Source organism: Cucurbita maxima, unplaced genomic scaffold (assembly GCF_002738345.1).
Source record: "Cucurbita maxima cultivar Rimu unplaced genomic scaffold, Cmax_1.0 Cma_Scf00356, whole genome shotgun sequence".
In the NCBI taxonomy this organism is placed as follows: Eukaryota; Viridiplantae; Streptophyta; class Magnoliopsida; order Cucurbitales; family Cucurbitaceae; genus Cucurbita; species Cucurbita maxima.
The window spans coordinates 762-16,895 of NW_019272372.1; the positions used below are offsets into that span (position 1 = coordinate 762).

Sequence of the window (16,134 nt, forward strand, 5' to 3'; positions counted from 1 at the left end):
TGCACAGTTTACTATAGCAGTGGTGAATAAGGACCCAAAGAAATCAAAATATTCTGGTTAGTTCTGTTACATTGCTTTTCAAGTTTTTGTTGTTACCACTTACCTTAACTAGTGAAATAAAAAAAAATATATATATATGTTGTCCAGATACATTACATCGGTTCTGGAAGAAAGAACATGACTGGGGATGGAAAAAGTTCATGGAGCTTTCTAAAGTATTAGATGGTTTTATTGACTCTGACACTCTCATAATAAAGGCACAAGTTCAAGTGATTAGGTAATTTCTGATCATGATTAATAATGATTATTAATCCTAGATCGCTGATAAATTCTTGCAAATTCTGTGTGATGTTCTATTTTCCTTGCTTTCTAGCATGTTAAGTATGTTTCCAATGGTAATCAATGACCCTTATGTTTTATCAACGGAACGTCGACAGACTCAAAGTCCATTACATGTCACACTCAAACTAAAAAAGTTTTAGTTCTTTAAATATTTTTTAGGCTACCTCCTTATTACCAGACAACTGCTATTTTCATTTGTTCAGTTAGTTAAATGAATTCATTCTTATTATTATTTTTAGTTTTGAATGCTTGAACTGTTTCGTCTTCTAGGCCCCTACCGAAAGAAAGGAAAAAAAGAGTTCATAGTCTAAGTTGGTCTTTAGTCAAAACCCTATATTGGCCACAGTTTGACTGGGATGTCTAAGTTTTCATTGGGTTTTCTCTTTGGAAATGAAACCTTCGAGTCTTGAGTTCTCAAATATGTTTGAAATTTCATGTGTCTGAATTTTGTCTTGCAGGGAGAGAGCTGACCGGCCTTTTCGTTGCCTTGATTGTCAATATAGGAGAGAACTTGTTAGGGTTTATTTGNCCCTTAATTAAAAAACCTACCGGCAACCTATTCCTAAAACACGAATATAAAAAATAACAACAATAATAATAAAACACAAAGATTCGTGTTTTTTCTCGGCATTTTTATTTTTGTTTATTTAAAAAATAATAATTATTATTTTCCAAGACAAAATGGAGTTTATTTTTTAATTTAATTAAATTATGATTTTCCTTTTGGGTTCCGCCTTACCTCTCTCTTTCTATCTCTATTTTTCTTCTCCTTCGACCTTCTTCCTTTTTTCTAGTTCTCTCTCTTTCCGTCTCTGTCTTCCCCCATTTTTCTCTCTCTGTCTCCCTTCAGACACTCTCAGCTTCCATTGCCTCTTCTCCCACCTCTGCCACTCCTCCAAGGTTTGTATGCTCACCTGATCTCCCCGATGTTCTATCGAACATCGTTCATTTCGCTTTTTCTTTTCCTCCCAATTCTTTTCTCCCTTTTGCTGTAGGGTTTTAATTGGATTGGGGGTTTTTCATCCCGATTGCCTTTCTCCGATCATCGCTTATTATAACAATGATTACTTCCCTTTCTTCCCGAGGTTTATGTTTCTCTGATGTTCTCCTATTTTGGAGGTTTTCATGTTTGTTTTCCGTTTCTTTTCTCTAGCTCTTGTCGGCTTGTTTTTCTTCTGGGGTTCGTGTTTAGCTTAATTATTGACTCACCTTCTGAATCTTTCGACTTTAAGAGTGATGGTTTTTTTTGTTGATACCAGGTAGGTTATATTGGGTTTCAACAGCTGTAAGAAGAGGGGTCGGTTTGGTTTCATTTGAAATTAACGAGATTGAATGAAAATGATTTTTGGGCGTTCTGAAAAGACTGATACCTGTATTAACTCTATGTGTTATTTTCCCCTGGTTTTGATTTTGACGTCTCCTGGTGTTTTGCATCATTTAGTTGGAGGAGCAGATTGTGAGCAGAGTTATTTCTCTTGAGAAGAAGATGGCTGGTGCCGTTAGTGATGAGGCTATAGGGATGAGGTCTGTGGAGAGTTTTGCAAATGGGCATCACAGTCAGTCTGGAGAAGCATTGGCTGAATGGAGGTCTTCTGAGCAAGTGGAAAATGGAACGCCATCAACTTCACCGCCATACTGGGACACCGATGATGATGAAGAAGAAGAAGAAGCTGGTATGCTTGTTATTTGTGCTTCCATACTTGTTTTTTCTGTGATTTATATTTGCGGGAGTGCTTTGTCTAGCAATGAGATTCTCCTAGAAGCTCTTAAGTAAGCTGGAACAAGTGCAATGAACAGGGAAAAGTTGTGAAATATTATGGGCTCTTTAGATTTCTCATGATAGAAGCTTGGACAATGAATTCTGACATATCTAATCTGCGTGAGGTGCATCAATTGATGTTTCATATCAGTCATGTACATGGCCAGAACCTTATGATAGCTCATTTCGTTTTAACTTTTGTGATATTTATTTTGTGTATCTTGGTCTCTTATTTCAAATATCTGGGTTGTGGTGTTGATCTCTTTCTCTGATCCCTCTCTCCCTTCTCACGATAGCTGTTCTGGTTTGTATTGTGCTAAAAAAGTTGCCGCTTGGATGATTTAATATATCAGATATCTTCATACTCTGTAAACATTTACTCATATTTCTATCCCATCTTTTTTGTAGGAACAAAACCTTCTGAATTGTATGGAAAACATACATGGAAGATAGAAAAATTTTCTCAACTTAACAAACGAGAACTCAGAAGTAATGCATTTGAGGTTGGGGGCTACAAATGGTATGTGAATTTTCTATCCCTTCTGAAATATTCAACAGTTTGTGGTTTTCTTTTTTGTATGTCGCGTGTATTTTTTACATGGAATTCCAGGCCAATATCTTCGCATCCTTCTACTGACCTGATAACTTTTTTTTTTTTATCCTTTTGATGTCTGAAATTATATTTTACTCTGGGATGTTATATCTTCAATTATTGATTGATTCTCGTTCTTAGTTTCTCATCGTGGTGTTCAATCTGACTTACTTTGGTAGTGGTAGTCAATATCCTACTAGAAAGTTGAGAACTATTTTTGTGTGATATTAATGAGAAAATTTTTGATGCCTTTGTTTCTATATGCACTTTTCTCCACATGACGATGGTTGAGGATTGATCCATTAGTAGTGGCAAAATACCTATGGATTTATGCATGTTTCTTGTATGAACATGCATTTTGGAAATTGGTCACCCACACACCTACCTTTAGTTTTGATAAGCTGTACAATCTTGTTGCAGGTACATTTTAATATATCCTCAGGGCTGTGATGTCTGCAATCATCTCTCTCTGTTTCTTTGTGTCGCAAATCATGATAAACTCCTTCCAGGTACTGTTCTGTTTGAATTGTATTTATTAAGCACTATCCTTATTTTCAATTTGTTTAATCACCTTCAATATCTTTTCTTTGCTAAACAGGTTGGAGCCATTTTGCACAGTTTACTATAGCAGTGGTGAATAAGGACCCAAAGAAATCAAAATATTCTGGTTAGTTCTGTTACATTGCTTTTCAAGTTTTTGTTGTTACCACTTACCTTAACTAGTGAAATAAAAAAAAAAATATATATATATGTTGTCCAGATACGTTACATCGGTTCTGGAAGAAAGAACATGACTGGGGATGGAAAAAGTTCATGGAGCTTTCTAAAGTATTAGATGGTTTTATTGACTCTGACACTCTCATAATAAAGGCACAAGTTCAAGTGATTAGGTAATTTCTATTATGATTAATAATGATTATTACTCCTAGATCGCTGATATATTCTTGCAAATTCTGTGTGATGTTCTATTTTCCTTGCTTTCTAGCATGTTAAGTATGTTTCCAATGGTAATCAATGACCCTTATGTTTTATCAACGGAACGTCGACAGACTCAGAGTCCATTGCATGTCACACTCAAACTAAAAAAGTTTTAGTTCTTTAAATATTTTTTAGGCTACCTCCTTATTACCAGACAACTGCTATTTTCATTTGTTCAGTTAGTTAAATGAATTCATTCTTATTATTATTTTTAGTTTTGAAAGCTTGAACTGTTTCGTCTTCTAGGCCCCTACCGAGAGAGGAAAAAAAGAGTTCATAGTCTAAGTTGGTCTTTAGTCAAAACCCTATATTGGCCACAGTTTGACTGGGATGTCTAAGTTTTCATTGGGTTTTCTCTTTGGAAATGAAACCTTTGAGTCTTGAGTTCTCAAATATGTTTGAAATTTCATGTGTCTGAATTTTGTCTTGCAGGGAGAGAGCTGACCGGCCTTTTCGTTGCCTTGATTGTCAATATAGGAGAGAACTTGTTAGGGTTTATTTGACAAATGTTGAGCAGATATGCCGACGTTTTGTGGAAGAGAGAAGAAGTAAGCTGGGGAAGCTGATAGCTGATAAAGCTCGATGGTCAAGGTAGTCTTGTTTTTCATTGTTTATCACTCACTCAATTACATTAGAAAAATTGATCGTGAGTACTATCTGTAAACAAGGTGTCTGGAATCTATTCTAGAGACTTTTCATTGTTATTGGATCCTCTGAGTTTGTGAAGGAAAATATTATAAATATTTGTCTACTTTTTTCCTTAGATCAGAAGCTGTATATAAGGTAGACATCTACAAGGGAATCAGAATTAAGGCATCCTTTACGTTAAAAATAATTAGAAAAACAGAATTGAAGGTTCTCCGGAAGATTTGCATGATCATACTGTGAATTTAATCAGTTTGACATATCCCTGTCCCGTAGTGAATGAATTTGTTTATACCTAATTTCAAGGACTTTTTGTGGGACGTATTTTTCATACGGAGATTTTTAAGAAGAGAGAGACTTTCTGCAGGCTCTTCATGGAGGTGATTCTCTGGAGCCATTGATTGGAAGGGAGTGTGAACCTTTGTAAATATGTTGTCCACTCAGCAGATCCTTTATAAACTTGTTGTTTGAGTTTCTAGATGATGCTGTCTCTTTTAGAGCTTTTGTAATTGCGATCTTTTGATATTGAAGTCAATTGGAGAGTTTCTGTAACTTCTATGGCTAAGTAGGCTTCCGCTTTCTCTCCTTTCTATTACCCTCACTTTTGGATGAAATACTTGGCTCCTTTCCCCAAATGAATAAACCAACCGAAGGAAAACGTTGAAATTCTCTTTAAATGAAATCTTACACCGAAGTCCCTGAAAAGTTTGTACTACAAAATTCTCTCAGTCTAGGTACAAATTAAAGCGTTCCATGTTCTTATCCCTGAAAAGTTTGTACTACAAAATTCTCTCAGTCTAGGTACAAATTAAAGCGTTCCATGTTCTTATGCATATATTACCAAGTTTAGACATTTTCTTTTTGTGTATTAAGAAAATCCCTTCTGCAAATAGAAGCGTTGCATATCATTATCTCTCTAACCAAATGTACCACAACAACGCTCTAGCTGCATAATTCCACAAAAATTGCATATCATTATCTCTCTAACCAAATGTACCACAACAACGCTCTAGCTGCATAATTCCACAAAAATTTTGCCTTTTTGGATCTTCCACCCTGAGAAAACTTCATTATCACATATTATTGTTGTTATTATTATTAGTGACTTTTTTATTGACTATCATTTTTATTTCTTACAGTTTTCGAGCTTTCTGGTTGGGAATTGACCAGAATGCTAGGCGACGCATGTCTAGGGAAAGGACCGATGCAATTCTAAAAGTTGTTGTAAAACACTTCTTTATTGAGAAGGAGGTGACATCTACTTTAGTAATGGACTCATTATACAGTGGATTGAAGGCTCTTGAAGGGCATACCAAGAATAAGAAGGGGAAAGCAAAACTATTAGATGCTGAAGAGATGCCAGCTCCAATAGTTCACATAGATAAAGACACATTTGTTTTGGTGGATGATGTTCTATCTCTGCTCGAGAGGGCTGCTAGTTCACATAGATAAAGACACATTTGTTTTGGTGGATGATGTTCTATCTCTGCTCGAGAGGGCTGCTGTGGAACCATTACCACCAAAAGATGAGAAAGGCCCACAAAATCGTACAAAGGTGAATGCCTGATCAATAATGCTCGTCAAAATCTTTAGGGTTAAAAGTGGATAGGTCTGGGGTACAAGTAAAATGATAGTTATGTTATTTGATTTGTTTGTTACCCTATTTTTATGACGATAATGGTTATGTTAGTCCTGATAACAAACTTGTGAGTTAAATTGTGGCCAGACACCTCTTGGTGACGAATACACAATTCTTTTTGCATTGATTTTATGATTGGTTAGGAACAAGGATTCTTAAGTCATAATTCACATACCTAATAATGTTGGAGTTGGCTGAATAAACCATAAACTCTGTCTGCAGGATGGTAGCTCTGGAGAAGACTTTACCAAAGATTCCATTGAACGTGATGAAGGGCGTCTTACAGAACTGGGTCGTAGGACTGTGGAAATATTTGTTCTTGCCCATATATTTAGGTATTGTGCTTTTATTATCTCTTCACATAATCCAGCAACTCTTGTCTTTTGCCTTATTCTGCAAATGTGATCTGAAATAGTACAGTTTTATGTCCAAAACTAGTTTTCTGGAAGCCTTGTTTCAACTAGTGTACTAGCATGTAATAACTTCATAAATGTCGGAAAATTCTTTCAATTCCTTTACTTGTCATTGAGGATGCTATTTTTGCATTAGCTTACTGTCGTTGTCTTAAAAAAAACAATTCCTTTACTTGTCATTGAGGATGCTATTTTTGCATTAGCTTACTGTCGTTGTCTTAAAAAAAATTATATAGCGAAGGCCAATGATTGCCATAAAGATGTTGCGAAAAAGTGTTGGCTTTTGTGGCATGTTCTCTCAGGAAAAATTTATGTTTTAGTGTTGCACAAATGTCTTCCCTAAGTTTATTGAAAAAAGAAGCTTGCTGCATGATTCTCAGTTTCTCAAATCAAATATGATTCAAATTGCTAACTTGAAGTTGAATGGTATATTTACTTTTCTCTCCTTACTCAGCAGTAAAGTTGAAGTTGCCTATCAGGAGGCAGTTGCATTGAAAAGGCAAGAGGAACTCATTCGTGAAGAAGAGGCAGCATGGCAGGCTGAAAGTGAACAAAAGGCGAGACGATTAGCTTCAGAAAAGGATAAGAAATCGAAGAAAAAACAGGTGTCACATCAGTCGAATTATTAACTCTCTTTTAATCCATTTTCCTCCGGCCTTACTCTTTTTTCCAATGTTCTATCAGTCGAATTATTAACTCTCTTTTAATCCATTTTCCTCCGGCCTTACTCTTTTTTCCAATGTTCTTTTCTGCCTGTACCGATCTATCTTGTTATCAATAATTTCCTCATTATCTTATGTCGTTTCTTTCAACAGGCTAAACAAAAACGAAATAACCGCAAAAGCAAGGATAAAGGGAGAGAAGAACGGGCAAATGTGGCTGCACTGACAAAAACGAAATAACCGCAAAAGCAAGGATAAAGGGAGAGAAGAACGGGCAAATGTGGCTGCACTGATCAGAGAACAAGTAAATCCTTGCAATGGGAAGGAGGAAGATGCCATAGTGGATGAGGTGCAGCCCGTGCTTGAAAAGTCTGACTTACCTGAAGTTGTATCGGATGTCTCTGATTCAGTTGAAGGGGTTGGCGAAGTACTTCAGCCTGATTCAGAAGACAGAGATGCCAATGCTGTTAATTCGGACACGGACACATCAGAAGTTCATCCTTCAACGGAAGCAAGTAGCAGTGGCATTGGTAGTCTGTCTTCTGCACAAACGCCCTTATCCGACAAGAAGCTGTCTATCATGGATGATAGCTCTTCTACATGTTCTACTGATTCTATTCCATCTGTGGTAATGAATGCGTCTTATAAGGAGAATTCCTTTCACAACTACAAAAAGCAGAAATCACCTAGCATGTAAGTGATCAGATATTTCTTTGTAAATGCCTCAGGATATGTAGTGATCTGCATATTTGATTTTGCAGAGGAAAGAATCGGCAGAAGGATGTAGTATATGATCGGAGCTTCTGTGCCAACGACGTGGATAGTCAGTCATCAGTGATTACAGCTGGCATAGAAGACCAAAGTGATGCTTGTGGTAGTAACAAGTCTAAAAAGTCTGATCCTATGGCCGTTAATCATTCTCCCCGGGGTAAAATGAAAAGGGTCGAACAGCAGGCTGCTAAGAAGGTCGCACCTAACCCGTTTCAAATATATAAATATAAAACTTCTAGACTGAATAAAATGAAATGGCACATCAAACTCGAGGGAAAAAAGAAAGAAAAAAAGAAGAGCGTCGGTAGATGTTGCCACGTTCAGGCTGCGTTCCTTTATTTGTTATTGACGTGGTGTGTTATTTTGTGTTCAAATTTTTCTTGAGACTAATTTCTAAATTACTATCATGTTTAATTGGTTCAAGTTCAGACTTTTTCAGTTTCGAGTTTGAGAACGGACTTGGAAGGATAATTCATATTTGATCAAATATTTGTAGTGTCGTGTCCATTTTTAACTTTTAGTTTGTTCTTTCTGTAGGAAGAAAAGGCTATTTCGTTGCCGAAGGAACAAAGCTCTAAAAACCAGGTCGATATGGAAAGGATACTTAGAGATGCGTCGGCAGCTGTACCATCCTCCCCTCAGAACCACCAGGATCATTTGCCATCGATTGTTGAACAGAGGTTAAGCAATCAGAGTATTGGTACTGTTGATCCCATTCAAATTAATCCATCTTCCTCAACTAGCGTGGAGAAGGCTGTGCCTGTAACCTCAGCCTATGTGGTAAGTGCAATAAAATCAGAGGCTCAGAAGTCTACAATTCCAAAACCAACTGAAAAGGCTACCTCACAGCAATCTCCTATGATGTCAAGGCCTTCTAGTGCACCTCTCAAAACCAACTGAAAAGGCTACCTCACAGCAATCTCCTATGATGTCAAGGCCTTCTAGTGCACCTCTAATTCTCGGTCCAAGAGCTGCAGCACCCGTTGTTAATGTGGTTCATACATCCCCATTGCTTGCTCGTTCCGTGAGTGCAGCTGGTCGGTTAGGTCCAGACCTTGCTCCAGCAACACATAGTTATGCTCGCTCGTTCCGTGAGTGCAGCTGGTCGGTTAGGTCCAGACCTTGCTCCAGCAACACATAGTTATGCTCCCCAGTCTTATAGGAATGCCATAATTGGAAACCATGCAGCTCCCAGCGGTGCTGGATATGTTCATCTGAGCACTTCATCCTCAGGCGTGAGCCCATCTTCAGCCTTCTCTTTGACATCTGCTATGGTTTCTTCACCCATGTTTGTACCACACAACTCTGACAGGTCGGATCTGAGTGCTGTTAGATCGAATTTTCCTTTTGGTATGGTAACTCGAGATGTCTTACCGAACAGTCCCCAGTGGGTAGAGGGTTCACAGAGGGAAGCTGTTAGGAGCATGCATTACAATTCTTCTCTACTGTCCCCAGTGGGTAGAGGGTTCACAGAGGGAAGCTGTTAGGAGCATGCATTACAATTCTTCTCTACTTGATGATGTTCAAGATTTATACAAGAAACAAATTCGTGGTTCGACACATGAACTTCTGTCAGCAGAGCTCTCAGCTTGTACATCTGGTCGACAGCTCCAAGGTTTCGCTGAGGAGTTCCCTCACCTTGGCAGAGCTCTCAGCTTGTACATCTGGTCGACAGCTCCAAGGTTTCGCTGAGGAGTTCCCTCACCTTGATATAATCAACGATCTTCTTGATGACGAAAACATTGTTGGGATTTCATCTAGAGACGGCTCAATGTTCAACTCTCTTGGCAATGGCCCAAGTCTGTTGAACAGACAGTTCTCTCTTCCTGGTGACATGGTGGGGAAGGCTGGCGATGTAGGGTCCTCCACGAGCTCTTGCAGGTTCGAGCGGACACAGAGTTATCAAAATGGCAGGTTCCAATGGGGGTATGGCTCTTCCATCAGTCGTTATCGAGCGGACACAGAGTTATCAAAATGGCAGGTTCCAATGGGGGTATGGCTCTTCCATCAGTCGTTACGAACCAGGCATGGATTTTATTCCACCTTCGAGTCAACAACAGCAGCACTTAAATGGCCAGATTGATGGGTTGATTCCAAATTGGCGCGCAGCTTCTGATCTCTCTGTACTTGGGACAAGGTCTTTAGATTGATGGGTTGATTCCAAATTGGCGCGCAGCTTCTGATCTCTCTGTACTTGGGACAAGGTCTTTAGACTTTGATGGTTACCAATATCTTAACCCAGAATACTCAAATATGGCCCATGGCATCAATGGCTACAGTGCGTTTCGACCGTCAGATGGGCACTGACTAACGTAAGAAGCAAACATGGCCGGAATTTGCCTTGCCTTGCGTAGAGTTCGTGAGTACTATCCACTGTAATAATGTACCAGGAAGTTGTTGGGGTCTTGGATTTGGAGTGGGGTTGCTATCCTTCTCATAAGAACACAATTTGTAAAGAGTGTTTTTCCCACCTCTTTTAGCCTTAAATACAAATTTAGTCGTGTTGTTGAGGTTTCGATTACTACCCTTTTCGAGTTTTCTCCCTATTTACTCAACTGGTTAAAGCGCTCGTACACGAACAATATCCTGAAATCTCACCACAGACAAATCCCTGTTGCTAAACTGGTTAAAGCGCTCGTACACGAACAATATCCTGAAATCTCACCACAGACAAATCCCTGTTGCTAAACGAGCAAAGCAAAACAAAGTTCTTCCCTTTTGACTCTTGCTGGAAACTTCCTCGAGCGAACCCCGTCTCGAGGAGTTTAATGTAAGAAAAGTTGAGTTTGTTGACGGGGTTCGCTCAAGAAAGTCTTTAGCTTTCGGCTCGTTCTTATAATGTTGCTATACATCATGCCTTATGCATACATATCATATCATCAATGTTATCAATTCAAAGATAACTTGCCATATTAGTAGTTAGGACAGGACGCATTTGCTTATGTCGAGGTTTTGGTCAAAACCTTGCAGCTTGTAGAATTATCCAAAAGTTGACACTGTTCTTGTTACTATAAATATCATTGCAAAACCCCATCAACAAACTCAACTTTTCTTACATTAAACTCCTCGAAACGGAAAAAAAAACAAATACAAATATGGGAGTTCTGCACATAACTCTGTCAATGGCTTTCATTCTTTTTCTCTTGCAGCTTCTGCCAAACGCAGCTGGTAGGACACTGCATGAGAAGCCAGCAATGGTGAGAAGAAAGGAACTGGAACTGGAGATGAAGTTGAAGCTGCAGTCTCTTCAGAGGGTCAGAGTGCCACCCTCTGGCCCCTCCGGTTGCACGTTCATTCCCGGCACCAACGGCCCTGGCTGTCCTCTCGAAGTGAGACACTACGCTGGCAACGGTTCAAAGCAACGTCCGAGCACACTCGGTCACTATGCCACCCCTGTTCGTGTCGTCGAGGCTCTCATCTGAAGCTCTACCCCATCTGCTTTCTTCCATTCAGAATGCAAACAGTTGGTTTTATTGTCCCACTTGGATTCTTGGAAGCTAGAAGATCAGTTAGCCATCATGTAACATATCGAATTCATTGCAAGATTGCTTTGTTATTTGTGTTCTTGTAATCTAAATAACCAAAATCTGTATGTCAATAGAAATTGAATATATTGTTTCAAACTCAAAATAAAATCATTTTAAGTGTATCCATCGTACAAATCTAAAAATGTCCATTTAATTCGTAGGTCTCAAATGGAGCAAAAACTAACAAGGTTGGAGATGGAGATATATTTTTCGTCTACGTCCCTGATTCAGCCACGTCCCCATCCATATATATATATATATATATATATATAGAAAAAAATATTAAAAATTTAGGATTGAAATGGAATTACGTATTGGAATTGGAATGGTGAAGTTTGGTTATTTTAGGCAGAGGAAAAGAACATGAAAAAATAAATATAATATAATATAATCCCATTACTTTCCCCACATAATCATTTACATTAATTTTTTTAAATATCTAAACTTTATTATTTGGAATTTTTGTGTACTAATTCCATGCGTGTACGCATTGTTTGGTGACCCTTCAATTTAATAACGATATCACTTTTATTAAATTTTACTCTAAAATTTTCAAAATCTGATTTTTATTATTATTATTTAAAAATGATCATTCCGGCATATAATAAAACTTATTTTATTTAGTAATTGGGGTAATGGGCTTGGGCCTTCCCGTAGCTAAGAGAAATATATTTTTATAGTGGGCTTGGGATTGGGCTTGGTCTTGGGCCTCAGCCTATTCGAGGTGGGCTTACAACAAGTCCACGCTTATTGACCCAAATCCGAACCCGATTACAGCGGAAGTCCTTGGTGACGGGGGTTCCCTCCTCCAAAATGACGGCCTTCACGTTCGGATTTTCCCTCTCGATAATGGCCTTGGCGACTGAGCCGCCCACCCCCACTAGATGCGGCCATGAGCTCTTCCCTGGGCGCCAAAACACATCTCCTAAGACACACACACAGACACAGAGACAAAGAGAAGCGAGGATCATAAGTTGTGAGTCTATTACCTGGACATGAAGACATCTTTTTCTCTCTTTCTTTTACTGCTCTAAGTGCTTATGTTTCGGTTTCCGAGATCGATGATATTTATACTACTCTCACCTACTCCATATGTTCGTCGTTGTAGCATAGCGGTGAGTGTTGTCCTACCTATCCTCATTTTGGGGCATTAAATTATTTTTATTGTTATGTGGTGTTGAATTCAATTATTTTGACCTAATATTCATTAGATATTACATGCCAAGAAATGATTTAATGCACATAAATTCATTATTCAAAAATTCAAACGTGTTGACATTAATAAAATCAAACTACATTAAAAATAATATGACAGATAGTTCGTAATAAAATGAATAAAAATCAAATATAAATCAACGTAAAATAAAAGTAAAAGATGATAATCTCTTGGTCCGACCAATACACATTCAAAAAAGATTGCTATATAACTTTATAAATGGTACAAGCTAGAACTTTCAAACTAGGATAATACTCGGGTATAGGTTGACAATCTTCTATATTGATAATATTCATTTTAGTCTAACAACTCTAATTCTGATTGTTTTGTTTGAAAGTAAATCACGGAGCAATTCATCCCACTCAAACTTTTACGATTAAGAAACACTAAATTTTTCATTTGAATAGGCCGATAGAAACTTCTTTCAAACTCCTTAAGAGAAGGGTGAAGATATGCCAATTTATGCCATTTCAATAAGATTCTAAAATAACACAAAGTTATGTCATTGGAAACAACGAGTTCTCGTTCACTTAACATAAGAAATTACATATCGATTTTAACAAACTATTCCTTCACTAATTTTCGTGTATTGGAGCGGAGGAAGGAGATTAAGAGAATAATAAAAGGAGATTAAGACCATTTTAATATCTATTAATAGTGTGGTTACATTATTAAAAAAATTCCAACGAATATTATTAAAAAAATTTGAAAATTAAAATGTATTTTTTTTAGATCAACAATAATTTTTTAAAAAATGATTCATATATATATATATATATTAAAAAAAGAAGAATAAATAAAGAATTCATCGTACAACCAAGTGAATGTCACAGTCAGCTCACACGAGTAATTGTAAAGGCGAGCGTCGAATTTGCAGCACCCAGCGGACGAGTCACGGGCCGGTTTATCCCCGATTCCATCACCACTTCCCTTCCCTTGGAGTCCAATCATTGTCCTCCCCCGCTATCATCACCCACCATGCTTCCTCTTCACCAATGCATCGCCCCCCTCCTACTTCACTTCATCTTCCTCGCACCTTTTTCCTTAGCCTTAGCTCAGAATCATGAGGACCCAACCATCAGAACCATGGAGGCTTTCTCCGGCTATACTCTTCACGAACCCTCCTCCTCTTCTATCCCAAACCCCATTTCTTCTCTCCTCGTCGATGCGGATTCCTTGGTGAAACAGGTATGGACGTAAATGGATCCTAATCGTACTGGGTTTTCATCGGATATATTAGTTAATTAATTGTTTTGCGGATTTGGGCATTTAGATTGAGGAGCTTTCTACTTTCTCGGATTCTCCTTCCCCATCGGTTACCAGGATTCTTTACTCTGAAAACGATGTATTGGCGCGAAGGCATGGACTCCGGCTGTTCATCCAATTTCTTTGTATTTCTTCTGTGTTCATTCCAAAATGAGAATGATTATGTGCTTGCAGGTATGTCAAGAACTTGATGGGGCTCTCTGGTCTCTTTGTTAGAGAGGATGCTGTCGGTAACATATTCGGCAGATGGTGAGTGAATCTGCAATGGTCACCCATGTCATTAGTATAGTAGTATTATGCATGAGATCTCTAGTCTTGTTTACTTTATGCAGGGAGGGCTCTGAACCAGAGCTTCCTGCCGTTGCAACAGGCTCTCATGTTGATGCAATTCCTTTCTCTGGCAAATACGATGGAGTTGTTGGTGTATTGGGTGCTTTAGAAGCCATCAATGTCTTGAAAAGGTTTGATATCCTACTTTTACTAAAGGGTCTCTCAAACTAAATGGAACGAAACAAGCCAACTGTAGCCGATATTGTCCACTTTAGGATTTTTCTTTCGGGCTTCCCCTCATCTTCTAAGTAGAGGTTTCCACTGATGGTCCGTTCTCTTCCCACCCAACCAGATTCCAAACCAGATAAAATCTTTGTAGTTTTCAAGGGGCTGACTTAGAATTTGGCAGGTCGGGGTTCAAACCAAAGAGGTCTCTTGAAATTATCTTCTTTACCTCTGAGGAACCTACACGCTTTGGAATCAGCTGCTTGGGTAGCCGCTTGATGGCAGGGAGTGATGCACTTGCTAAAGCTTTGGAGACAACTGTTGATGCTCAGAATATATCTTTTATTGAAGCTGCTAGCTCTGCTGGGTACTTGACTGATTCAGCTCAGATATCAACGGTGTTTCTGAAGAAAGGAAGTTACTCTGCGTTCCTGGAATTGCACATAGAGCAGGGGCCCATTCTGGAGGAAGAAGGTATATCTATAGGAGTAGTGACTGCCATTGCAGCTCCTGCTAGTATAAAGGTGGAGTTTGAAGGCACTGGAGGCCATGCCGGTGCTGTACTGATGCCATATAGGTGAAATTATATAGCCATCAACATTTCTTTGTTTTTTTTTTTTTTCATCAGACAATTGGAATCCAAACTTGTTCTTATTTCATTAGAAATGACGCTGGACTGGCAGCAGCTGAGCTAGCACTAGCAGTTGAGAAGCATGTATTGAGCTCTGGATCCATCGATACTGTCGGTACCGTTGGTAATTCTTCATAACCAAGTGTTTATTATGTCTTGTCCTAGCATCATCCTATATCTGCCCACTTTTCAGAACATGATCTTGATTAAATGGAACTTTTCAAGGTATTCTGGAGCTTCATCCTGGAGCAATCAACAGCATCCCAAGCAAATCACATCTGGAAATAGGTTGAGATTTTGTTGTAACTCTTGATTATCTTGTTTAGCTGCATGATGGCCGTGTACTTCATCTTCATTGTTTTTTCTTGTCTGGTAACAGACACCAGAGACATTGATGAAGAACGCAGAAATTCTGTTATTAAGAAGATTCATGAATCTGCAACTGAAATAGCTCAAAGGCGACGGGTAAAACTATCAGAATTCAAAATTATAAACCAGGATCCACCGGCACATTCTGACAAATCAATAATAGAGGCAATGGTTTCTTCAACAAAAGAGCTCAATCTCACACACAAGCTGATGATCAGCAGAGCATACCATGATTCACTGTTTATGGCCAGGTTACAGAGTTTTATCATCAATTCTCTAAATACATAGCTATTAGTTTCTCTGTATTCTTTCAGTGAACAATGCTGAATTTGCATTTTCACTACCTTGCAGGATATCCCCAATGGGTATGATATTCATTCCTTGCTATAAAGGTATTAATCTACTCTGTATCCTCTAGTAAATAGCACAAGTTGGAAGCACCTAACCTTATAATGAGTTGAGCTTGTGCCATCAAGAAAATCTGAGTCAATTTTCATGCTACTGCTTTTGCAGGGTACAGCCACAAGCCTGAAGAATTCTCCTCTCCCCAAGATATATCAAATGGAGTCAAGGTATTGGCCCTTACCCTTGCCAAATTGTCCCTGCAGTGATATCTTATTCCAAATTCTTGTAAAGTTGATTGTTCACGTCCTTGTTTTATTGGAGCCTTGTTCCCTGTGAACTTGTTTACAATAAAGTTTGAATTTTCTCCCATTACTGAATTTTCATGGTGGGTGAGTTCAGAACCAGATGATTAGTGTGTGTGAATGCAAAAGAGAGAGACAAGGATCAGTCTGTTTATCCAATTATATTTGCAATTTGAAGTTGG

General features: G+C 38.4%; 3 protein-coding genes across 4 annotated transcripts; 2 read left to right on the forward strand and 1 right to left on the reverse strand.

Annotated features, from left to right (window-relative positions):
• The first annotated feature begins 1,099 nt into the window (after positions 1–1,099).
• LOC111474416 (TNF receptor-associated factor homolog 1a-like) lies at positions 1,100–10,325 on the forward strand. Of its 2 annotated transcripts, none has more exons than XM_023119512.1 (21): positions 1,100–1,242; positions 1,784–2,015; positions 2,510–2,621; positions 3,114–3,202; positions 3,292–3,360; positions 3,454–3,583; positions 4,104–4,262; positions 5,456–5,693; positions 5,761–5,871; positions 6,178–6,290; positions 6,823–6,973; positions 7,184–7,243; positions 7,311–7,723; positions 7,792–7,996; positions 8,339–8,664; positions 8,732–8,871; positions 8,939–9,192; positions 9,260–9,401; positions 9,469–9,727; positions 9,795–9,938; positions 10,006–10,325. In XM_023119512.1, the coding sequence occupies exons 2-21, from the start codon at positions 1,829–1,831 to the stop codon at positions 10,106–10,108; spliced, it is 3,405 nt and encodes a 1,134-aa protein (XP_022975280.1). In that variant the 5' UTR covers positions 1,100–1,242; positions 1,784–1,828; the 3' UTR covers positions 10,109–10,325. The 2 variants fall into 2 exon arrangements, with proteins under 2 accessions (XP_022975280.1, XP_022975279.1); XM_023119511.1 differs by having other exon boundaries at positions 8,339–8,627; positions 8,695–8,871; positions 9,469–9,715; positions 9,783–9,938.
• Positions 10,326–11,919: 1,594 nt separating this feature from the next.
• On the reverse strand, positions 11,920–12,377 carry LOC111474422 (inhibitor of trypsin and hageman factor). Its single transcript, XM_023119516.1, has 2 exons — positions 12,318–12,377; positions 11,920–12,232 (listed from the first exon to the last, which is right to left on the reverse strand). Exons 1-2 carry the CDS (start codon positions 12,331–12,333, stop codon positions 12,039–12,041), a joined length of 210 nt encoding a protein of 69 aa, XP_022975284.1. The 5' UTR covers positions 12,334–12,377; the 3' UTR covers positions 11,920–12,038.
• A 1,019-nt stretch (positions 12,378–13,396) lies between these two features.
• On the forward strand, positions 13,397–16,129 carry LOC111474417 (ureidoglycolate hydrolase). Its single transcript, XM_023119513.1, has 10 exons — positions 13,397–13,732; positions 13,818–13,903; positions 13,985–14,059; positions 14,143–14,271; positions 14,490–14,882; positions 14,969–15,060; positions 15,162–15,224; positions 15,316–15,556; positions 15,657–15,697; positions 15,819–16,129. The coding sequence occupies exons 1-10, from the start codon at positions 13,523–13,525 to the stop codon at positions 15,914–15,916; spliced, it is 1,428 nt and encodes a 475-aa protein (XP_022975281.1). The 5' UTR covers positions 13,397–13,522; the 3' UTR covers positions 15,917–16,129.
• The last annotated feature ends 5 nt before the right edge of the window (positions 16,130–16,134 follow it).